Source organism: Sorex araneus, chromosome 2, assembly GCF_027595985.1.
Source record: "Sorex araneus isolate mSorAra2 chromosome 2, mSorAra2.pri, whole genome shotgun sequence".
Lineage (NCBI taxonomy): Eukaryota > Metazoa > Chordata > Mammalia > Eulipotyphla > Soricidae > Sorex > Sorex araneus.
Genome location: NC_073303.1, coordinates 127,713,951 through 127,739,406, shown reverse-complemented (window position 1 = coordinate 127,739,406; position 25,456 = coordinate 127,713,951). Strand labels below are relative to the sequence as shown.

Below are 25,456 nucleotides of genomic sequence, written 5' to 3'. Positions count from 1 at the left end.
CCATCTGGCCCCTAGAGCATCATTCAGAGTGGCCCTGGAGGTCCCTGAGAACTGATGAGGTCTTGGGTACCACAGGGAATGAGCAGTACCACATTCTTGGTCCCTACCATGGGGACCTTCCACTGCCCCGACAGGCTGAGTATTATAGGCTGGGGTGCCACTGCTGTCCATGAGTACTGCTCAGGAGGTCTCTATCCAAAAACAGGATTCTGAACTAGCTATAGAGCACTCTTTTTAGCATTTCATAGACATTTCCATTAAAAATAATATTTTAGGGTATATAGAGAGAGTACAACTGGTTGGGTGCTTGCATTGTGTGCAGCCAACCCAGGTTTGATTCCCAGCACATATGTAATCCCCTAAGCCCATTAAGAATGATTCCAGAGCACAGAACCAGGAGTAAACCCTGAGCACTGCTGGGTGAGGCCCCCAACACGCTATTCTTCCCTCCAAATATTTTACCTGGGGGATAATAAGGACTAAATCTTAGTTTTGGCAACAGAGAACACAGACGTATCATGATTTTTAGTTTTAATTTTCTTTTTAATCACCATGAAATACAGTTACAAAGCTGATCATGGTTGGGTTTCAGTCATACAGTGTTACAACTTTCATCCCTCCACCAGTGTACATTTCCCAGCACCAGTGTCTCCAGGTTCCCTCCCGCCACCCTCTCCCCAGCCTGTCTCTATGGCAGACACTTTCTTTCCTCCCCCCCCTCCTCTCTCTGTATGTGTCTATCTCTGTCTCTCTTCTCCTCTTTGAGGCATTATGGTTTGCAATACAGGTACTGAGAGGTTGTGATTTTTAGTTTTACCAGCCACATTGATACTGCTTGGAGAACTCCTAATTAGAAGTTAGGAATTCTAACTAAAATGGGAGAACTCCTAATTAGGCATATACATTTTGAGGCCTATTAAGTATTCATCAAAGTAATAGTGTAGATAATATTACTTTTTAGGCATAGGATAAAAACTAATGAAGTTGATAAGGAAATATGAGCAATACAAAATATTTTGCTAGTCTAGTATGTTATAAGAAGATTTAAAGTTACGGGGTAGAACTATAATCAAAAGCAAACAGACCTTTATATTATAGGCATATTTTAATAAGAGAATTCTATTTTAAGATGATTAAAACCTGTGTTCTAATCTTAGCAAATAATTTAAAATAATTTGCTGACTAACTGATTTAACCTTTCAAATAAGCCAAGTACCTCGCTGCTTCCAGGATTGATGGTGAGGCATTCAGATGCGTTTTCAGTTTGGATAAGAACCTATTTGGAGAGGCAATCCAATACTTGTGCTTATTTACTTGGTTTATAGATCAGAGTTTCCCATGAGAGGCTGTATAAATTGAAGAAAGAAGAACTTGAATATTAACCAATGGTTTGTTTATGGGCTGTACTTAGAAATCGACATTAGTGGCACTGATGGTTGGGATTATTAACCCAATAATTTCTTCTCTTTATAGATTATTATTTTCATATACAATTATAGATCTTTAGGAGACCCAAAAAGAAATATCATTCTTTTACCTAATGGCTTCTTTCCAGAAGGCAGCTACATTTATTTGTCTTTGGGATTCTATTGTGTCCCACTGTAATTTTTTTGATGAAGGGGGAAATATTCTTCTGTCCCCTCACCCGTCCCCACTCACTCCACCCCTGCAACAAACAGTGGCATCATTTCTCAGAGCTGCATTTTTGCTGAAGATGGCTTGGTGTCCTCTCTGGGTTATGTGCCAGAGCAAAGACGTTCCCAAGCTATTCATCTTTAATTACACTTATATCCACATTCATTTTTAAAAGGATTCAGAGCTCCTACAAAAATGGTGTGTGTGCCTGTGCGACCAGAAGCATGGATTAATTGAGGAGGCTTTAATTTTTTTAAAAAATGTGATTAGTCTCTGCCTCTTCCTCATGCATGATAGAGAAATTCCCCGTTGGAAAAGTAATTCCTGTAAAAAATAAAATTTGAGGGATGGAGCAGCCTTTGTGCTTGGAAAGGCAGAAAAACTTTGCTCCTAGGTGGCCAGATTTGAAAGTCTCAGCAGCAGATAGAAAATTGGAGAGGAGTTGGGTGGGATGGGGGCAGGGAGAGATCCTTCGCTAGAGGAGTACCTGCACACAGTGCCACGCCCTAGGTCATTGTGAAGTCTCTGGCATAGCTGCCCCGCCCCCCGGAGAGGAGGGTATCAGGACATGTGTGTCCTCCTCCAGGCTGTCCTCCAAGCCCACTGCCCACTGGACAGTGTTGGGTGGGTGGGCTGACCTCAATCTTTCAGGAAGAAACAGTATGACCACTAAGAGGAAGACTGTAGAATTTGTCACCAGGTCTCATGCTCCTTCTCTTCAAGAGAGGGGAGGCTCTTCCAGGGAGTGTGGCCCTGCGGGGTGAGAGGTAGGTGGTTTTAATTGGACTCTCACTTCCCTCTATTCCTTCTCAACTCAGAAACTGCCCGTGATGGGGAGGAGCCTCAATGCTTCCAGGTTAGGAGTCAGTGGAGGCTCGGTAGAATCAACCGAAATGCGACCATCACCCCTTTCAGCTGGAACCCAATTCCCCGCCTGTCAAGAGATGCCAGGAGTGTTCTGATGGAAGGAGGGTTGCCCAGATCCGAAGAGAAGGAGTGTGGGAAGTCCCCTGTGTGATGGGGGTGGGCTGCATCCTCATGGCCGGGGAAGGGTTAAGGAGGGCAATTCACTATCTGGGTCTAGAGATTCGAGTTTCTCCCAGCTTGCCTGTAGCACCTAAATGATTCCCATGAGTGATGGATGTCTGGGCCGACCCCCGTCCTTGCCTGCATTGAATGGACTTTTGTTGAACACCTGCTGGCTGGCCCTTGGGTGCAGGTGCTGCTGACAGAGAAATGAGCGAGACACAGTTGTTGGCATCAGTCCCCCCTCTCCCTCTGTCATCTGTGGCAGTGTGGGGAGCAGGAGAAGGAGTCTTGGGGTCACGGGTGCACAAAGTTCAAAAGTAGACTCTCCATTCACTGGGATCCTATTGGGCAGTACAAAGGAACTGACGAACATTCAGCCCTCGGAGACAGTAGGATGAGCACACACACACACACACACACACACACACACACACGCACATACACACACACAGAGCCAATTGCAAAAGACTGTTCTGTATGCATCTCTCTGTTAAAATATCCATGATGGGCAGTTCTGTAGAGACAAAGTAGATGAGCGGTTGCCTGGAGTGGGGTGGGGAGGCCCAGAGCCAGGATCAAGGCTGACGGCTCTCCCGGGAGTGTCTGTCTGGGAGGGGATCAGAGTGTTTTCTAGCATAATGTGGAGATAGTTGGATAGTTGCCTGGCTGGGTACATTGGTTGGACACCAGTGAATCTGTTCACGCATGGTGAATTGTAAGTCAGGTGAATGCAGGATTGATGACACTTGTTTTTTTTTTAGGAGAGGGGGGAGATGGAGCAGCCAAGAGAGAAGGGAGTGAGCGAATGGATCTTCCTCAACAGTTTGCCAGTGAGAAGGGGAGAGGCGGAGGAGCAGCGTGCTTTCATGTCCATATGGTTTTCTGATTCACACACGAGGTTCAAATCCACGTCCCTCCTCCTCCTCATAACACTGTTATTATATACAAAGACTGGAGCTTACAGCATTGAAGTGACTTGCCAAAGAATATATAGCTTAATAAGAAGCAAATGGGCAGCTGAAACCAGCTCCCAGGAATCCAGAGCTCAGGCCGAGAGGTTGGCTTGGAGAAGAGGCTCCTCGGCAGATTGGGTCTGAAGGGAAGGAAGAGGACAAGGAGGGGACATGTCCTCGTGGAATGATCTGATCCCAGGAGCTGTGACGTTCACATCTCCTCTGAGCACTGTTGATTCTCTTGCAGATTAATACTTCCTCATGGGCTAATGTATTTATAGGCTAGGCAAGCTACAATACATGTTCGAATTATTTATTTATTTATTTATTTATTTATTTATTTATTTATTTATTTTTCATTTTGGGCTCACACCCAGCGTGCTCAGGGTTTGCTGCTACAGGTAGGGATCACTCCTGGTGGGCTTGGGGGACCATATAGAGTCCCAGGATTAAGCCTGGGTTGGCTGTATACAAGACAAATGCTCTGTCTGCTGTACTATCTCTCTGGCCCATATACATGTCCAGTTTACATGTTACACATCAGTTCTGTGTTCCTTGAGGATAGGGTGGTGTCTTACCACTCAGATCGTACCCAGTACCTCTGGGGATCTCATTACTCTTTTGCCAGTGTTGGGTCTTCTGAGACATGTCTGAACCAGCCCCCCCAAAGCAGGTGGCCTCAACTTGCACACGCGTTGCCTTTAGTCTGAGTTGTGTGTGATCTCAGATGTCTCGTCTCTATGCTTGCCCTGCCTTGAGTCAGCAGTACGGAACACACGTTCATTCTAAGATTTGTGCTGTTGTCTTATGGGGGGTTATGGCTGGACCACATGTGGCGGCTCTTGGAGGCTACTCCTGACTCTGTGCTTGGGGCTCACTCCCAACGCTCCCTGGGTGCCAGAGTTAGAGCCAGGCCTTGCACATGCAGGGGTTGCTCTCAGCCCTTCGAGTCACTGTCACCTCTCTCTGGACTGGACCCAGTGGTCTAAATTTTTGACAAAGAACATTCCTGTAAGTTTTTCTTTTTAATTTTCCATTTCTTATCGTCCTTTGTTCTCTTACCCTGTGATCAGTCATTTGCAGGAAAAATGATTTTATCTCTAAATTGATCTTTGAGTCCAGCCACTTTCCCTCTGCTGTGAAATCTTTGTGCTGGTGTCTTCATCAGCAGGGCTCAGCCTTCGAACCGCTCTGTCCTATGAGGCCGTGAGTGCCCATGTTTCCTGCAAGAATTCTCTCATCTGAGTTCCGAGGGGACTTCCTGCCTGTAAAAACCACCACCCCTGCCTCCCTGGGCTGCCTTTGCAAATCCACTTGAAGAACTCACTTGGTGAATGTTCTTCTCCGCTTTGCCAGGAATGACAGAGCAGAGAGAGCCCCCAAGTCACAGAGGTCTAAACAAAGCCCATGCTCCTGTCTCTGGTGTGTGAGATGCAGGGGCCTCTGCTCCCTGACTTGGGAGCTCGGATGCCTGCCTCAGTGTCCGAGAGGAAGCCTGCCCCTGCATGCCAGCGAGCAGTGCAGGGGCCGGGGGACAGTCCGGGCCGACCTCCCTCGGCTGCACTGAGCTGCAGAGAAGTTGGGGATTTTCCTTTCTCTCAAGATAGTCCCCGTTCTCAGCCGTAGTGAAAGGTCCTGTTACTAAAAGAGACGGTGGACATGGGAGGAAATGGATGGTGCTGTCGTCTTGTGGACGAATTGAGGAAATGGATAGAATGAACTCCTGCCCATCGTCACATGCCCTTGTCTGTAGAGCAGATGTCTGGGCATGAGCTTAGGCTTCTCAGCAGCAGACCTCTTCTGTTTGGTTTTTCTAGGGGTGGCAGGCACACCCAGTGGTGCTCGGGGCTTACTTCTGACTTGGCACCCAGAGATCTCTCGTAGCGGACTTAGGACCATATGGGGTGCTGGAGATTGAAACGGGACTGGCCATAGATAAGGCAAACGGCCTACTAGCTACTGGCTGTACTATCACTCCAGCCCCAGGCCTGTTTTCTCAATGGATGCTAAAGCTTGTGCCTGATTATATCTTACCCTTTGCTTCCTTTGCCAGCTACTTTGTAGCTCAGTTTCTGGTCCTCTCACAAATCTTACAGTGTGTATTATTTTAAGTCATGCTATCTTATCATTATGTGATTTTATTATTTAATTTATTTTTTAAAATTCTGTTTTTCAATGTCTTTTTCAATGTCCTTCAAATTCTTTGGGAGATCAAGTAAGCAACAAATAAGTAAAATGCTGTTACAGAGAAATAAAATGCCCATTGTCTAATGATATTAGTGAAAGTGCCTACAATATAGATCTTGTTGAGAAATTGGGCATTCATATGAGTAAGGCATGTAGAAGAATATATTTGGCACATTATAAGAATATATAAATGCCTGGCCATCCTCTTACAATGAAACCGTTGTGGGTGCTATTGGTTTTGGGACCACACCAGGCTGTGCTCAGGGCTTATTTCTGGCTTTGTGCTTAAAATCACTCCTGGTGGTGCTCAGGGGATCAGGCGCAGTGCCAGAGATCAAACCGTGGTCAGCCACATGCAAGGCAGGTGCCTCATGAACTAACTCTCCAGCCCTTTGATGAAATCTTCACCGCAGAGACCGTCAGGTCAGCCTGCTGGCAGAGACCGTGAGATGAACACTCTCTCTGAATTGGTGAAATAAAGAGGGAGGACATACAGGCTGGGCTTGAGGCCACTCACCAGCCACTTTCCAGGCTGCCAGATTTCAGGCCATGTGGCACATAGTAAAGATGTGGCTAAGTAAGACACGAAGCTAATGATCTTAGCAGGGATGGCCTCTAAGGCATTTAATAAGCTGGAAATTAGGCCCCCAGTAGATTCCTACGAGGGTTGATTCACTGGGGCTGGCACCAATCGTTGGAAGGACGGTTGTTTCCTTAACACCTTTTCTGTGTTTGGAGTAGACAGTATCCAGGGGATATTTCTGAGTTGGCCTCTTGGTTCTGCAACACACCAAACAGGTGACCAGGCCAAGTCCTCCTGTCCCCACCGGGGCTCTGGACGGCAGCAATGCCTGCCCCCCAGGGCAGAGGACTCTGGGCTGGGGCTTGTGAAGATCTCGGCATCGGCCGCTTATGCCAGTGCTCACAGACTCCATGAAAAATCCTCTGAATGGATGAGCTACCTTTCGCCTCTTGATTATTGCATTTAAACAGAGAGGATTTGAGAAAATTAAGTATTTGAACATCGTTGATAATCTCCTGGGAAATCTGCAAATGCTTAGTTTTTTTGTTTTTTACCTGTTCTTCAGGAGGGTAGATAGGATAGTGGTTTCTCTGATATGGTTCAAGGGTGGCAGATGGTCCATGTAGCTTCTAGTAACTGTAAGCAGTGGTTCCTGTAGCATGACTGTAGCTGTTAGCATAGCTTTTCTGCTGGAGCATTTGCTGGGGGTTAATAAGCCATTCATGGTACCCAGCAGAAGTTTCCCTTTCAGTCTGTTGAGTTTAAGTGTTTGGGACGAATGACCTGAGAAAGTGCCGCTGTACCAAAGTGGACCCTGAACAACCAGCTTAATCCAAATCCATGCCCTCAGGACAAAATTCAGATTATGGGCAAAGCAGGTCCCCCTGGTTACCACCTGGTCTCCATTCTCCTCTCTCTGGGCCATTCCCAACCATCTCTTACAAGTCTGGAGGCGAGTCTTCTGTGGGTGAAGGTGACAGCCCGCCCTGTCCATCGCACAGTGGTGGGTTCAAAGTAGAGAGACAGCCGCTGAGCTCAAAGGGATATTCCCCACCTTGAGACCTGTCGGGAAGTGGAACTTGCTTTGCCTCTCCGGAGGTGGGAGAAGTCCAGCAAAGATGGTTACACACTGGGATACCAAAGAGCTTCTTGGCTGGGGCCCTCAGTTGTACCCTGTGTACCCCATGTGGGGCAAGGAGATTATGGGCCAGTTGCACAAGATCTTGGGAATTCCCATCTCCAGAGCAGCGATGTGTTTTGGCGGTGACGGAGTCACATGAAGTGGGTGGTTTCCGCACGCTGGAAGAGGCTCCGTAGGGGGAAGGCAAACATGCGGTCTCTTGCTGGGAGAGAGCCCATTTGCCACTTGTTAAAAGTTGGGATTTATGGAAATGGTTGACCTCGAAGAAGAGGAATGTTCTTCACGAGTTGTCATCCTTTGTCTGATGTCAATGCGGGTTGTTTAGCAACAGATCAAAATAGTTTTATTAAGAGATAAATATGGGTTCCTTTAATCCCAAGGGGAGCTTTCTAAAATGCATTTGCTTTATAAATAATTAGTGTCAGTCTGTGCCACTCGTGCCTTCTGAGGGTGGGAAAGAGTTGGGGGAAGACTATCTTTTCCAGCAATCTGTGATTTAATATCAGCCGGTTGAGTTGAAAAACATGATGAGTCCCTCTCGGTTGTGTTGAATGCCTTTTCTCCCTCTTGGGAAGCACGGTCTTTCTCCCGTGGCAAATGACTCTGAAACTTTGATCTTGTCAGAGGGGTTGATGGCCTTCTGAGTAAGTTGCCTGTGTGACTTTTATTTCTAGGCATCACAGCCCCAGTCCTGGTGGTGAATTCCTTTGAGGACCTGCATAAAAAGGCCCTGGAAGCCCTTGGGAAGATTGTTGTGTACAACCAGCCCTTCGTCAGCTACCAGGACACCGTCAAGTACCGCACACGGGGCGCCGTGCAGGCTGCTGAGGTTGGGGCCGTGGCGGCCCTCGTGCGCTCAGTGACGCCCCTCTCCATCTACAGGTGAGTCGTGGTACCCGCTGGAAGATCTTCCCCCCAACCCAGGGCTGCGCGCAAGAGGAGGCACTCGGGAAAGACAGACAGGAGGGTCCCAGGGAAGCTGACTGGCTGGCACCCTCCCCACCAGCACGCTGCTCTAGCATGGGTAATGCTCCTCCTGCTTTTCCACCTCTTCCTGGGAAGAGTCTCCAGGGAAAGTGCTCCCCATTCCTTGGGCGTAGCATCCTCGGGTGCGTGCCATTGGGCCCAGTGCAGACCGAGAGTGTGTTTCCCAGGGAACTCTGAGGGGGCAGAGGTGCTGAACTTCGCTTCCAGTGTGGGCACATGGTGGGGTCCCCATGGGGCGCAGAACGAGCCGGGGGATGCAGAGCCCTTCCATATTGACTCGGTTCTGTTTCCAAGTGCCGTGTGGCCCAGGGTCTGTGCTCAAGTTGAAGGCGTTGTTGTTGTCACCTTCTAGTCACGGGCGAGGGTGGTGTGTGAAAACTCCACGGTTGGAAGGCTGAGGATGTGCGCTCGGAAAGGCTAATTATTCCTCAGGTGTTGGAGAGCATCGTGCATTTGGTTCTGTTCCTTGGAGCTTGGGGTGAAGTGTCCACAGAGGGCCCTCTCAGCCCTCTGTCCCTGGGCGAGGCCCAGCTTTACCACGGAGAAAAGCTGTAAAAATGACCCATGGAGATTAATCACTGCATAGGGCATTGCCACACGTTGAGAAGGAAATTTTCAAGAAATGTGGCTAAAACAAGCACCATTTTAGTATGATAGTGCAGACTTTCTAAGATTTATTATTATTAGTTTTAACGGAAAGGTAATTGCCAGTGGGGTTTCTTTTGATCTGTAGACTCCATCCTTCATATCTGTCACACAGAAAGTTTATTCTGCACAATTTCTCTTTGGAGCCAGAGACAAAGCTGCTTAGCCTTAATTAGCACCTTGGACCCTTGAAAACACAATAACCAAGAAGGAGCTGTCAGCTCCTAGGTAACCAAAGTAGAAGGAAATTATCCAGGACTGGAGCAATAGGACAGTGGGGAGGGCATTTGTCTTGCATGCAGCTGACCCGGGTTCAATCCCTGGCATCCCATATGGTCTCCCCCCACAAGCACCGCTGGGAGTAATTCCGGAGTGCAGAACCAGGAGTAACCACTGAGCATCGCAGGATGTGACACAAAGAGCCAAAAAATAATAAGAAGAAGAATAAGAAGAAGGGAATTGTCCAAAAGAATAGAGGAAAGGGACATTTTCTTCCATGAGGGTAAGATAATCTTCCCAGCTCAGGAGATGGGGCTTGATAGAACCACTTGTCAGAAGTTTTAGAAGAGAAAGACTAGTTCTACTGATGTCAGGGAGCTAAAATTAATGTTCTTTGTGGAGTCTGTAAGGGTTTCATGGCTCATGAGATAATGAGTTGACCGTATTCCTTTGGGTGGTTTATCTTCCCATGAATTTGGCTCTCTGACTTCCCAGAATTCCTCAGTCACCCCTTAGAAAAACAGACTTAGCAAACCGTGACCATTCCCCATGATTTCACTGGTCAGGAGACCTAAATTATGGAGCTAGTTTGTTGCTTGGCAAAACTGGATGGTTTCCAGAAATATTTACTTAAGAACCACTGCTTGCAAGATGAATAAATTCTCAGATGACTCTATGAAGCCTCTGCCAGGGGTCGTGGGCATTTGCTTTTTTGCTGCCGTGATGAAGACATCTGGAAACTCAGCCTGGAACTAGGAGCCCCAGAATAATTCTCTCTGCCTGAAGACACAGAACGTTGTGGCCAGCCTCTAAGATCTGGGGTCAGCAACTTGTAGTGTGTATCCAATTATTTTCTTACTGCTTCTGGTTTTGAACTGATAATAACTGTTTATTGATTTTTATGGCCAACCATATTTCACTGGACTCATTTCATCACTCCATGTTTTCAACATTTACAAATACATAATAACATTGGTCTAGCTGTCGCCTTCTGAATCCATCACTCGGCATCTTCTCACCTTATTTGCTCAGACACCTCAGTGGATCAAGCAGACGGGGTGTTGTTACTGCTTCTGCTTGTGCAGACAGGGGAATGAACTTACATAGTTCAGCTACTTAACATCTTTAAGTTTCTCTTGCTGGAAGAGATAAATAGCAAAGCAAAACAAATCCATTCTCTTTGTTCACTTGGAGCCGTTTGGGAGTCAGTGCTCCTTAGAGATCTGCCTCATGAGCAGCTCCAAGCTTTCACCGTCTGGTTTGTCTCCCTTAAGTTCGCCCTCTTACTCAGAATGCAAGATCATCTTAACCTGGCCTTTTCTGTTTGAAAGGAGCCTTGTTCTGCTCACAAATAGCTGCCAGTTGTCAAATGCGATGAACATTTTCGTGGCTGTCGTCTTCCTTTACCCCTCTCGAGAATGGCTCATTTTGGCATGTTTCTATTTCTTCTCTTTGACTTCTATGAAATCCCTCTCTCTTTCTCTCTCTCTTTCTCTCCTTCCCTTCTCTCTTCCCTCTCTCCCTCTCTTTCTTTCTTTTTTTCTCCCTCCCCCACTCTCCCTTCCACCTCTCCCTCTCTCTTCCCCTCTCTTCCCCTCTCTTTCTCCTTCCCTGCCTTCATCTCTCCCTCTCCTTCTTTTTCTCTTTCTCTCCCTTCTCCCTCTCCTTCTCTCTCCCTCCCTCCCCCTCCTTCCCCTCTCTCTCCTACTCTTGCTCTTTCCTGCCTTCTTGTCCTCCTTATTCCCCTGGCTTCTTACTCGGTGCCCTGAGCAAGCCTGTGTTTCTAGCCTCCATCTGTCCCATCGTGCTGTCCAAACCCGTGTTTCCTGTCCAGGCCAGAGCTCTAGGCTCACGCATCCAGCTTCCTGCTGATTCCCTTTTTGGCATGTCCCAGAGAGTCTGCATTTTCATAGTTTTTAAACTTGAATTTATCCTTCACTATCTCCCTCCTGCATTTCTCTTTCAGTGAGAAGAAACTCATTAACGTTGCCTGCTAAGCTGGATGACCGTCGGCCGATTCCCCCATTGTCCTTACCGTGCTTTCCAGAAGTTATTGTCTCTATTTCTACTCCTGTGGGTCTTTTGAACAACCCCAGAGTCACTCCACCTTCTTCTACTCAGAAGCCATTTTCCACCTGCTCAGTGAACTCTGTCTCCTCAGTATTCATGACCTCGTGTGAGCCTTTTCCTCAGCCGCTTTCTACTCCTCTCCTCTGTTTCACACTCTCCTTCCAGATTCTGGGGAGTCTTCCCTGGTTTGCATTTACCAGGTGAGGTAGCTCCCTTCGACTTTCCTGTTTTGCCTGTGTCCACTCATGTCATCATGTCTGTGTGGTAGTTTTGGCCTGTGTGACAGATTCACTTTAGGTGTTGTGATCAACAAATCAGGCATAGTCATGTCACTTGCTGTATACTATTTCTTCCTTTATACATGGCCATAGCACACAGAAGAAGCTGGTTTCTCCTTGAGACACAGCCCCATCATATGCCAGGAACTGGTTGCTCCCTCAGACATGGTCACCTCATATGCCAGGACTAGTTCCTCCCTCATCTATGATAACATCACATGCCAGGATCTGGTTCCTACCTCAGACATGATTATGTCAGATGTCAGGAGTTGGTTCCTCCCTCAGACATGGTTAAGTCAGATGCCAGGATCTGGTTCCTCCCTCAGACATGGTTATGTCAGATGTCAGGAGTTAGTTCCTCCCTCAGACATGGTTATGTCAGATGTTAGGAGTTGGTTCCTCCCTCAGACATGGTTATGTTAGATGCCAGGAGTTGGTTCCTCCCTCAGACATGGTTATGTGAGATGCCAGGAGTTGGTTCCTCTCTCAGTCACATCATATGCTGGGGACAGAATGTCTTACCCTCAGTATCAGTCACTCAGGAAACACCCACTGAAGGAACGGCCTTGCAAATGGCTCAGATGGGGGTGTCAGGGCCCTTTGGATGATCCAGGTAGCTGGATTCCATTTGTGCTCTGACCACACAGCAAGTAACTACACAGCTCTCGCACTCTTAGCGCCTTCTCAGAAGATGGAGGAAAACAGCCAGCAGTTCCGTGAGCCAGTTTGGATCTTTTCTTTTGTCCCTGATGTTTATGAGCTGTTGATGTGCTTTAAGCTGTCAATGGAACCAAAGGGCTTCCTTCCATCCCACCTCTGTGGCAGCAGGTGGGATTCGGGCCTGCTCCACATCACTGGAGGTAGAATGTGTCCTGGGAGGCGGGGATGGGAGTGCAATTGGGACTAGTGAGGCTGAGGCCAGAAGGTTCTGTGGGCAATTGTAGAAATGGAATTCTGGCCTGACAAGAAGAAATCAGTCTTGAAGGGCTCCAGCTTGGGGCTTAAGGTATAGGGACTAGAGAATCATTGCACTGGTGAGAGCAGGCAGGGATTTCTTTTCTTTTCTTTTCTTTCCAGATTTTATTTTGTTAAAGCACCAGGAATTCAAAAGTTATTCATAGCTGAGCTTTTGACATACAATATTCCAGCACCAATCTTGCTACCAATGTCAACTTCCCTTCCCCACTAATCTGGTTCTTATTTTATTTCATTGTAATTTGAGGGGGGTAACTTCCAAGTGCTGCTCGGGAGGTCCGAGGGCCCCACCGGTGATCCTCAAGCCAACTGGACCCTTGGTTCAACTGCCCCAGAATGCATTGCTGCTTGGAATTGAACCCAGGTTGGGCGTGTGCCAGCCATGCACCCAAACCACTCTGCTACCTCCTGGTTCCTGATTTTTTATTTTATGAAGATAGTAGTTAAACATTTCCTGTTTCTGAGATCCACTCTTTTGGCTTCTCCAACCTGACGCCCATGCACCATGGAAGCTCTGTGTCCCGGGTTGTCTGTGAATTACTCAGAGACACAGCCCCTTGCAACATCAGCCCCCATGAAATACAGCCCAGATTGCAGCTCTGAGGAGCCTAATCTCTGTCTGGGCCCCCACTTCAGGAGGGCTGCTTTGCAGTGATTCTTCCCACTGCCCCAGATAATTGAACGCAGACCGTGTGGACCAGCTGACGCTCTCCCTTTGGTGCACGGTGAAGCCACATCTCTCTGCACGGAGGCGGGAATGAGTTGTTGACAGAACTTGGCTTTGCAAATAAGACCATGTCCTGCTTGATGCCACTTGGCCATCGCGTGTGTGTGTTGATAGAGATCACTCCCAAGGGAGGAAGACCAGTCATACAGGATGAAGGTGAGGAAGATCTGATTAAGCATTCAGCTGGAGAGAGGCTTGAGTGAATCCAGGTGATGTTTGTGTGGGGTGTCAGAGAGAGAGAGAGAGAGGAACTTTCACCATCTGGCGAGTGAGCAAGGAAGCAAGCAGACAGATCCATCTCTGTAATGATAATTAATACAGAGTCGATAAATGACATAATTGAAGCACGACTTGGGCGCCATCCTAGAGTTAAGTAGCTTGAAAGGGGACTCTGATTAAGGCCATTAGAATTTATAAAACACTCTTCCCCTTAAGAAAGCGTCTTGATGAGATTTTACAAGAACGTTTGGGTAATCAGAGGACCAGCTTCAGACATGCAGAGCAGAGGTGAAAATGTCCCCAGAGGTTTGTTGGGATGTTTTTGGAAAGGCAGCTCTTCGCAGAGGTAAAAATAATTTGTGACCCCCCACCCCCAGCCTCACTCTTGCTCCTTCCATGGCAGCAAATCAATGCCGCGTAGTTCCACTTAGATTAGTTTTTTTGATGTCTTGGTGGTTTGGCTCTTTGGTGGGGCCGTAGGGTAATTAGCTATCAAACTTGATGGAAATCATTTTGGAATATTACTGCATTTGTGTATAAGAGGTGAGGAGGGGAGGCTGATGTATTTGCTGGGGGCTCAAAATAATGGAAAGACCACCGGGATTGAGGGGGGCAACCTCTGTAAAGAGGCTCTTTCTTTCTCTGGTGTTCTCTGGGCTTTATTCATGCCCATAGAGGAGGGGCTGTGCAACCCAAGCTGTGCTCCAGGGAATGCAGAGAAGACGACACTGAGTGTACCTTGGTGCCGCCCACTGGCTCCTGAGGACCTGACTCTTGCCTTGTTTAGACACTCTTTGTCAGTAGTTCCTAAACATCCTTTAATCAGGGATTCTGAGGATGGCTCCAAGTGACGTGCTGGGTACCAGCCTCAGCTACAGAGGTGCCCGGGCAGTCAGTTTCCTCCTGAGCCCAGATTCTAGGTGGTGAGGCAATAATATTCCAGTATTTGAGTGACACCCGGCGGAGATGTGTGACCCTTCGTGCCTCGTGTGGCCTGTGCACCTTCTTGCTGATGTTTGCGAGGACCACATGAATCTTGCAGCTTTTGCATGGAAATAATTTCTTATCTAGTCTTACGAATGCATGACTGACCCTGTGAACAAGGATGGGAGGAGGGAGTGTAGAGTGAGAGAGAGAGGGAAGGCAGAAGGAAGGAAGGCAGGGTGAGAGAAACCGAACTTCATTTCTCTGATGTCACCTTTGTCACGGGCGGATCGTCATGGCTGCTGGGGGTCGGAGAGCAGACGCTGGCATCGCTGTTCATTCTTCGTCTGTCCGAGTGTTGTTGAGGGTAGTGTGGACTCGTCGGCTTCTCGCTCTGGGTTGGAAGTTCTCCTGAAGGCTCTGATTGGGGCACTCTGCTGAATCACGGTGTCTGATTCATCTCTGTGGTCTGGGCCCAGCTGTGCCCGATGCCTGGCATACAGTGCTCTCGAGCAGGGTGAGAGGGGTGAATATGAAGAGAGAAAGACAGAATGAAGGAGAAAGACCCCACACTCATCAGAGTTGAAAAAGCAGTGTGAGTGAGGTGACCAACCTTTGCAATTGCTGCTTCTCAAAAACAGAATCTTGCAATCTGAGTGGGGACTGGAGGGTTATGTACACGGGGGTGTGGTATTACACACCTCCCCTCCCAAGGACGTTTGGGTGACGTTGCTGGGATGAACAGCTTGTTTGCACTCCCAGTGTGGACTGTCATTTTTCACCTCCTTCTACCCTTGGTAGAGAAATTTATTCTTGGCTATGAATTCACATTCGTAATTTAAAATGATATAGAAAGGTTCACTTCCTGCGGCCCAGCTCTCTGAACTCACACCACTGTGCCATGTTTTTCTGAATCCCAAGGGTAAAAAGAAACTCATGCACTGTGAATTCCACTTCTGGGATTCTGACGATGGTGTTCGTTTACACAGTGCCCTTCTAACAGTGTCTGATATTGTGTGTGAACCAGTGAACCAGGAGGATCCTGAGCAATCTAAAGTCTATCTTTTACCATCATGTGTGGCCTCTCTCTCTCACTCCTTCTCTCTCTCTCTCTCACTCCTTCTCTCTCTCTCTCTCTCTCTCTCTCTCTCTCTCTCTCTCTCTCTCTCTCTCTCTCTCTCTCTCCCCCTGCCCCCCAGGATAAAGACAGCTCTCAAACTCTTCTTGGCGTCCATTTGACTTCTGACTTCTCCAGCTCCCTGAAGGAAAGTTCTTGGGAGATTAGGGGACCAACACCGGTGTGGAGAGCAGAGGGGGCAGCCAGAGAGGAGAGACAGGACAGTGGGGAAGGAGCTCATGTTGCATGTGACTGACCTGGGTTCTACCTCAGGTTCTATCTCAGCACTCCATATGGTCCCCCAAGACCCATCAGGTGTGATCCCTGAGTCAGAAGTAAACCCTGAGCACCATAGGGTATGACCCCCAAAGCCAAAACCCAAAGCAGCAATGTAGAGAGAGGCATTTGGAGTCAGGCCAACCTGGATTCCAGGGTCCAACTGTGAGCACTGGAGGCTGTGTGGCCTCGTGTCTCTGCTCTCACCTCTGTGACAAGACTGTTGACAGCACACAGGATGGGGGAGAGAATTACTCGGGACCAAGGGATCCCCAGAGCCTCACCCACAGCTGCTGTCTGTGAATTTTAAGACACCTTAACGTAGGTCATTACATCTTCAGGTGGCGACAGTCCCCTCCAGGCTGACAACAGTGGATATCTTTCAAGGCAGCAGCTCCAGAATCTGCTCCCGCCAGATTCTGAGTAGTTCTGCAGCCCCTGCACCCTGTACTTGGTGCCCGGCTCCTCTGCACACCTCCCTCAACCCTACCTGGTACTCCCCCGCACCCTCACTCTGTACTCACCTCACCTCAGACCAATGCGTAGTCTGCAGAGATGAGCCTCCCCACACCCGGCCCCAATGCTTCCGAATGTCACTTCTTGGATTTTTTTTAAGTGAATATATTAAAATTCATTCCTGTCATTATCCTTTTTGATAAGGTATCCAAAATTTCAAAGTGCTCAGTAAATGTCAAAGCTAAAATTTTCACCATGAGCCTTGACTGATGTCTGAAAGGATTTTTTTTTTAATTCAAAGGAACCCTAGCTAAGCCTGAGAAGTGAACTAATTAGTAGGATTTTATCAATACCATTTCCTCTGAACTTCCTCCTTGATACCATGAGCTGTGGAAGAAGACCCCCAGAAATTATTTGTTGCCTTTCCCATTGCCAGCATGTTCCATAGGCCAGTCAAGATCTTTCACCTCATACCCTGTAGCACTGCACTGTCGCACTGTCCTCCTGTCCTGTTGCTCATCAATTTGCTCGAGCGGGCACCAGTAATGTCTCCATTGTGAGACTTGTTACTGTTTTTGGCATATCGAATACACCACGGGTAGCTTGCCAGGCTCTGCCGTGCGGACAGGATACTCTCGGTAGCTTGCTGGGCTCTCTGAGAGGGATGGAGGAATCAAACCTAGGTTGGCCGCATGCAAGGCTAATGCCCTACCCGCTGTGCTATCCCTCCAGTCCTATTGCTGTTAATTGTTCAGATCCGTGAGCCGGAATCTCAAACCTCACCGTTGCTTTCAAGATTCCTTCTGATTTGGTTTTGGATTGGGTTCTTGGGTTCTTGGCCCGGCTGTGCTGATGAGGAAGTACGTTTCCAGAGACCTTTTCAGTAAAAGCTTGGGTCTCAGTGTGGCTTGGCCCCGGTCTGCCAGGTCTGTCTTTGGGACGTTTTTGCCTCGTGGGTGTGGTGGAGCACAGGCACTCTTCAAGTACAGCGGGCATTGTTTCACAGCCTCCTGGACATGGCTCTAACTGGGGACTGTTCTGGTCGTTAAATGTTTGACATTTAGGATAACTATTTCGTTGTCCATGTTTTCCCATTTTATTTATTTCCTAAAATATTCATTGAAGAGTTTTTTTTTTAAATTCCAGACAGGGGAGGACCCACAGTTTTGACAACATTTATGTAACTGGGGTCTCTCTTAAGAAAAAAGAATACAACGTTTAGAATATAAGACTGACTATAAAATTACCATAAATTCAGGAAAGAAACAAGATGACAACAAATGACAAATTTAGGGTGGTTCCACATATACTACCAACAGTACAAAATTCAGGAGATGATCAGAATTTTTTTGTTCAATTACTACCTGTCAAGTGTCTTTATTTCTCCATTTTAGCTTTTGTGCTTGCTAATTGCTCTTTTTGTTACAATGCTTTTGGGTAATATTTTTTTCAAGAGAGGATAAGAGGATTTGTTTGTTCTTGCTTTGCTGATGCAAATTTAGTTATTACTGATTATTTGGAAAAGTTTATTCCCGCCCGATAGGTTGGTATTGGTAATGCACACACACACACACTTCAGGATGGACTGCTTGTAGAAAGCAATCAGCTTTCACTCGTGTACGAGCTGTAAGGCTTTGGGGGCATTGCTAAATTTGTGGAAGGACAGTGAATTGACAGCTTTTGCATTACTTTGTGGTCCATGCCCTCCTTTTAATCGCCTGTCATGACTTGCTGTCACCCTTACGTTTGTCAGTAATTTGTGTCCCACCGATAAAAAATTTCAGTCTTTTCCCTGGGTGATTTACTCTTCACTAGGAGACTCTTCCTCGTATCTGGGGTGCACTGCTTCTCTCCATAGGCTGTTGATGTTGGTCTTAAGTCTTACCTCACCCGACTTGGCCAGCACAAGCACCCATTCCTGTCCAGCGTGGGACCCAGGATGTGGACACTCAGGACGCATGCCTTCACAGATGGAAGAGTCGTTTGTGGGCTCTCCATTATGTATGCTGTAAGCATGTAGGGTGCTGACCGGTTCTCTGCTGCAGGAATTCCCCAAGGGGAAAAAAAAGATCGGTTGGGGCTGGTATAGTACAGCAGGTAAGACACTTGCTTTACCCAGGTCTGACCCCCAGTACCCCATGTGTTTCCCTGAGCCCCACCAAGAGTGACCACTGAGCACAGAGCCAGGAGTAAGCCCTGAACACAGCTAGGTGTGGTCCAAAAACCAAACAGATATGCAAAAAGAGTAATAGCAAATATAAGGACTAGATAGATACTCCTGAGCACCCCCTGACTTGTGGACCCTATTCTATTTTAATTGAATCACCATGAGATACAGTTACAAAGTTGTTCATGATTGGATTTCAATCACAATCTTCCAGCACCCATCCCTTCATCATTGTGTTTTCCCTGCCATCAAATATCCCCAGTCTCTGCTCCACTCCCTGCCTGCCACTATGTAAACACCTCTCTCTCTCTCTCTCTCTCTCTCTCTCTCTCTCTCTCTCTCTCTCTCACTCTCCTCCCTCCTTTCAGGCATTAAGTTTGCAGTACTGTTACTGAAAGGGTTTCATGCACATCACTTTCCCTCCTTCCAATTCTTGCCCCGAGTGATCATCTCCAACTATCATTGTCATAGTGGTCCCTTATTCTCTGTCCTAAGTGCAGCCTCCCTCACCTCAGTGGCTAGCTTCCTACCTTGAAAGATTCCTCCTGGCCCTTGTTTCCACTGTCTTCAGGTCTATTCTCATTCTATGTTGTTGTTCTTTTTTAATATCCCACAAATAAGTGCAATCATTCTATGTCTGTCCCTCTCCCTCCGACTCACTCATTCAGCGTGACATTTTCTATGTCTATCCACGTACAAGCAAATTTCATGACTTCGTTTTTCCTAATGGCTGCATACTATTCCATTGTGTAAATGTACCATGGTTTCTTTATCCACACACCTGTTCTCAGGCACTTGGGTTGTTCCCAGATTCTACATATTGTGAATAGTGCTGCAATGAACATAGGAGTGCAGATGCCTTTTATGCGTTGTGTTTTTAGACCCCCCAGGGTATATTCCCAGGAACAGTATTGCTGGGTCATATGGAAGGTCAATTTTTAGTTTTGTGAGGAATGTCGATATTGTTTTCCAAAAAGGCTGGACCTTTTGGCACTCCTACTAGCAGTGAACGAGAGTCCCTTTCTCCTGGCATCCACGCCAACACTGGTTGTTCTTGTTCTTTTGGATGTGTGCCAGTCTCTGTGGCATTTGAGGATATCTCATAATTGTTTTGATTTGCATCTCCCTGATTACTGATGTAGAGCATTTTTTTCATATGCCATTTGGTCATTTATATTTCTTCTTTGAGAAAGTTTTTATTCATCTCTCACTCATTTTTTGGTGGGTTGCATGTTTTTTCTTATAAAGATCTACTAGTGTCATATATCTTTGATATTAACCCTTTACCAGGTAAGGTGATGAGTAGGTAGACTTCCTATACCTTGGGCTGTCTTTGTATCTAAGTCATCATTTGATTTGAGTTTCTTGGTTTAATGTAGTCCCATTTGTTTATCTTTGTTTCCACTTTGTTTGTCTCTGTTTCTGTCTGCTTGGTCAGTGGTGTTTCTCAATTCTGTTATTTCTGTTTTGAGTTTCCTCATTTCTGCTATCATATCCTCTTTTTTATCAGCCTGTTTCTTTTTAAAAATTTTTTAAATTTTAATTTTTTATTTTTTACAGACTTACAAAGTTTTGTGATCACGTTTCAGTCATACAATTATCAAGTGTCCATCCCTCCACCAGTACCCATTCTCCACCACCAATGTTCCCAGAATCCCTCCCGATAGTCCCCACCCAGACCCTCCCCCTGCTTCTGTGCAGGCACATTCCCTTTCACTCTCTCTCCTTTTGGGTGTTATGGTTTGCAATACAGGTACTAAGGGGCCATCATGTTTGGTCCATAGTCTACTTTCAGCACGCATCTCCCATCCCGAGTGAGCCCTCCAAGCATCATTTACTTGGTGGTCCCTTCTCTATCCCAGCTCCTTTCTCCCCCAGCTCATGAGGCAGGCTACCAACCATGGAGTAATATTCCTGGTTCTGTCGCTACTGTCCTTGGGTGTCAGTCTCATATTATGTTACTTTATATTTCACCAGTGAGTACAGTCCTTCTATGTCTGTCCCTCTCTTTCTGACTCAATTCACTTAGCATAATACTCTCCATGTCCATTCACTTGTATGCAAATTTTATGATTTCATCTTTGCTAACAGCTGCATAGTATTCCATTGTGTAGATGTGCCAAAGTTTCTTTAACCAGTCATCTGTTTTTGGAAACTTGGGTTTTTTCCAAATTCTGGCTATTGTAAAAAGTATTAGCCCATTTCTTAACCCCTATTCTTGACCCTGATACTCTCTTTTTTTGCATAGACATGATGAGAAGTGACTCCTCCAGAGACAACTGGTATTACACATCTGGGTTTTCTAGAACGTTTTATAGAAATTCTTTAGAGATGGTTTTTGATCTCCCCTACTGCCCCCTGCTGTCACTGCTGTGGTTGGGGCTATGTTCTCAGCCCCATGCACTCCCCTCTGGTGTGGCTGTCACCCAGGTGTCACCCCACCCAGCAGCTCTTGAAACCATCCCAGCATCAGCAGAGCAACAGCTCTGAGTCACACAGATACCTTCTCACCGGCCCCAGCCCCTCATGCCCTCCCCTCCTCCGACCCAGCTCTGGGGTGGGCTCCCTGTGGAGCCAGTGGGCGCCCATCACCTCCTCCCTCTGCTGTTTCCATACACCTTCTCCAGCCCGTCTTAGCTGGCTTGGCACGTGGGATTAGCTAGAGCGTCTCCCTCTCTCTCTTTCTGTTCTCTTCTAGATCCTAATTCAGAAGTATTGGGGTCATACATATGGGCCCCTGGGCATTGCCTGCCTCAGCCCTTCACTTTGCAGCTGAGGAACTTGGGGCACGAGGCCATGTAGCAAGGTGCCCGCCTTTGAGCTCCTGATGCCATGATTCTTTCCTTCCCTGTCTCGGCAGGCCTCCGTCAGACCCTGCAGGGTTCCCACAACTCCCTGTGCACTGATTAAAGTGTTTATTGATTTCCCCTTGCTGGGTGGGGGGAGGGAGTTCCTCTCCCCCAGTCGACACTTTGGAGGCCATCCAGGGGTGCGGCTCAAGGGCCCAGCATAGCTGGCTCTGCTCCTTCTAGTGGGACCGGCAGCAAAGTGCAGGGCTAGTCTGGAGGACTCTCGCTGGCCACGCCAGTGCCGTGAGGAGTAGAGACAGCCTCCACCCGGCTCCCCTTCCCTGGGCTGGCGTAGGTCACCAGGCAGGCCAGGCCTGCTCAGCTGCTGAGAGAGACCCTCTCTCCCCCCTTCCTCCCCCCACTGCCAGCGCTGGCTCTGTCCACAGCCCCTGGGCGGGTGAAGGCTGTGGTTCCCTGGAGGACTTTTTCAACTTTTCCAAGGGCTTTTTTTTTTCTTATTAATTGAATCACCGTGAGATACAGATACACCGTGAGATACAGCTACCTAGCTTTCATGTTTGAGTTTCAGTCATATAATGATCGAACACTCATCCCTCCACCAGTGCACATTCTCCACCATCAATGTCCCCAGTATCCCCACCCCCTGTCCCACCCCTCCCCCTGCCTCCATGGCAGACAATTTCCCTCTTATTCTTTCTCTCCTTTTGGGCATTATGGTTTGCAATACAGATATGAGAGACCATCATGTTTGGTCCTTTATCTGCTTTCAGCACACTTCTCCCATCCCAAGTGATCCCTCCAGCCATCACTGACTTAGTGATCCCTTCTCTATCCCAGCTGCCTTTCCCCCCAGCTCACGGGGCAGGCTGCCAACTATAGAGCAATATTCCTGGCCCTGTCTCTACAGTCTCCAAGGGCTCTTCTGCCCCCCAGAACCCCTCTCCGTGTGTGGGGGTTAAACCATGTCATCGCTAATTGGGTTTATTTCCCTGAGCCAGCTTCTGACCATAAATGTGCCTCAGTGCTGCTCATCACTGACCTGGATACTTTTGCTCTAAGTTCTTGAATTTTCTTAAAGAGGGGCAGAGAAAAATACTAAAATAGAGTAACCTGTGAGTGTTGTTTGCTTTCGCTGTGTGCATGCATACATATATATATGTGTGTGTATATATATATTCTTCTCTGTGTATACATATAGACAACATGCATATATAAATAATATATTCAATGTGTATAATATGTGCATTATATATAATATGTAATTCCACATGTTATATAATATAGGCATATTACATACTGTTATATCTTATAGATTATCTGTGTGAGGTATTATATATAATCTCACATATTACATAGATACTTTACTTGTATTGTCTATATATTATTTATATTGTAGAGGATAATTAAATCATTTCAGTGGAATCCTTGACAGAGCCTTGTTTAGTGAGAACTCAAGACACATTTTGTATTTAAATAATTGGATCTAGATGGTACCCTGGAATCATGTAAGAGGTCTTCTTATGATGCGTTTTCCAACTTCAGAGCTGTCTGCCTTAAGGTTGGAACTATGGCTCGAATGGTGGAGCATATGTGGTCCCCAGGTGGTCCTCTGCTGAAATGGAACCTACTTTTTAAAAAAGTTGACATTTTTGATATAACTCAAGTAACTTGAGTGTGTATGCATGTGTGCATGTGCATGCACGCGCGCGCACACACACACACACACACACACACACAAATACACAGGTTTTGTGGTCTCATTTTAGCAGAAGTTGCCAAAGGCCCCCTATGCCTGAGGAGAAGTTAATTCGTGGTCGATGGCTGTCCTGCCACAGACACACCCGGCCTCTCCTGATCTCGGCAGCTAAGAAGGTCGGGCTGGTTAGAGCTGGGATGGAGAAGCTGTGAGGGAGGTCCCAGAGCCGTGCTAACTCCCAGTGCTCCTCACGCAGGCAGGGCGTGCAAAGCCGTTACAATGTGCACTCTGACAGAAGGATCCAGGAAAACATCTTGTGTGGAATTTCAGTGAATCCATTCATTTCTGATCTTCCCTGCCAGTCTCCTTAAGTTGTTCCAGTGGACACCCCAGTCCCTAAGAGATTCCCCATGGCCTCCTGCTGAGAGGAAGGCCACCTCCAGTTCTTCCCTGCTGAGATTCCTCCTTCCAGAGCTGCCACCTATGGCATGCATCCCTCCCTCTGCCCCTGCTGGCTGCACTCAAGGCCGAGGAGGTCACTCCTGTTAACAGACACGCAGGTCATAGAATTGCTTCCTTCCCCTCGCCCTCACCCTTGCCCTAAGTCCTGTTCAGGTGGCATGGAAAAGGACCCTTGATATCATGCCCCCCCTTCCTTTCCCACTCACAGTCAGAGCACCACTCGCCACAGGCAGACAAATAAATGACTGGGGCTCCGAGGGAAGGTAGCTGGGGCTGCGTTTCCACTCCTGTGTTCAGTCACGTTTATCTTGCCCATCCCGGTGAGGAGTGGGGGCTTCTCTCTCCCCTCCTGCCTCCTGGCATGGCACGAGTGGGTGGTGACAAACACACACTGGCCCCGTACAACATTCCAGCCTCTCGTTCTCTGCCCCGGCCCCCCTCCCCTCCTGTTTTGGCGTCCAGAAACTGTTCACTCCTCTCTGACACGTGTCAGATTGACAGTGCGGGCTCAGTGCAGCCCAACTGTCTGGGGAAACTAAATTTGTTCAGGAGAACAGCAGAGGGGCTGACGGCGCCAGGCCGCAGCAGATGGCAATGCCGAGGTACTCCGTCAGGCGCGGGCTCGTGCTTCAGGCTGCGGGGTGGAATCTGTCTGTCTCCCCCATCCCCCGCTTCTCATTTGCTCACGACTGCTCCAAAGGAAAGCCTGAGAATGCAAGTGAGGTTGCCAGGAGGGAAGAGTGGATGGTGACTCAGCATGAAACGATCTTCTCCCCTACACCCCCAAAACAGCCAGGCTTACGCATGTTTATTATTGCTGATGAGCCCCAGATCTGTTTGGGGACATATTTGGGATATATTTTTTTTAACATTTTAAGGGCTTTATTTGTTTGGATTTTTGTTTGTTTTAATTTTTTATCGAATCACGGCAAGACACACAGTTACAAGATTGTTTATTATGTGTCGAATATTAACTGTTAATTAGGTTTCACTTATATAATGTGCCAACACCCATCCCTTCACCAAGGGAACATTTGAAGAAGCCTCACTCTTCAGCACTTATAGTTTAATAAATAGCTCTATAACCTATGCTTTTTTAACATATAGATAAATGTATAATACATTTGTCATATATTTTTATATTATATATTATGTAATATTATGTATTCGTATTGTATATTTATATATAATATATAATATAATACATAAGTTATGTATAAATATATAAAAATATGTTAATGTATAAAATATATAATAAAATATACAAACATAAAATGAATATATTTTTTTGACAATTCCCAGTACTGATGACAAGTCGGTTCTTGCCAAGACGTGAAGAAAGGTTTCCTTCAACTCCCTTCCCCACCTGATGCTGTGACCTTTCACTTGTTGGAAAGGGACCCACAGCCATAAATGTCAGTGGGGAGGCCTGGGGCCGAAGGTGAGGCTGTTGGGTCCCTGTAAACCGTTCCGAAACTCAAGGCCAGGGCACCACGGCGGGCTGTATAGTCTGTGAATCACCGTGTTCTTAGCACACCCCAAGGGCAGGAAATGAGAGGTCAGCCTTTGGAGACAATAGCAGTGTTTCTCCTCCACACTCGGATAATTCACGTGACACTTGCGGTCCACTTGTGTCTGTAGCGGATTTCTTTCTCTCGGCCTTGCTTCGAGCTGTTCCCGGTCACTTAGCTGACCTCGGAGAGGGCAGGGCGTGCTGATGACTTAGGTGCACACTGCAGCAGATGTTTTTAATGCCAGGCCTGGAGGGCTGCTGCTGTTTTCAGTCAATATTTGACTAGCGGGAGAATTTTTATTTTTTCCAGCCTGTAAGCGTTGGCTCTGAATTTACTTGTTTTGGAAGGTTTGACAGTGTTGATAAATCAGTGTCCAAACTGACTTCATGGAAAAAGGTGGACCCAGAGATTAAAAAAAATAATACTAATCAAGTACCAAGTAGTAT

General features: G+C 47.1%; 1 protein-coding gene across 1 annotated transcript in view; it reads left to right on the top strand.

The window, feature by feature from the left end:
* CPQ (carboxypeptidase Q) overlaps positions 1-25,456 on the top strand; it is a 272,392-nt gene that overhangs the window by 66,915 nt on the left and 180,021 nt on the right. Inside the window, exon 3 of the mRNA XM_012935321.2 lies at positions 8,143-8,350. Within this exon, the coding sequence (XP_012790775.2) occupies positions 8,143-8,350 (208 nt within the window). The remainder of the gene's footprint in view (positions 1-8,142; positions 8,351-25,456) is intronic.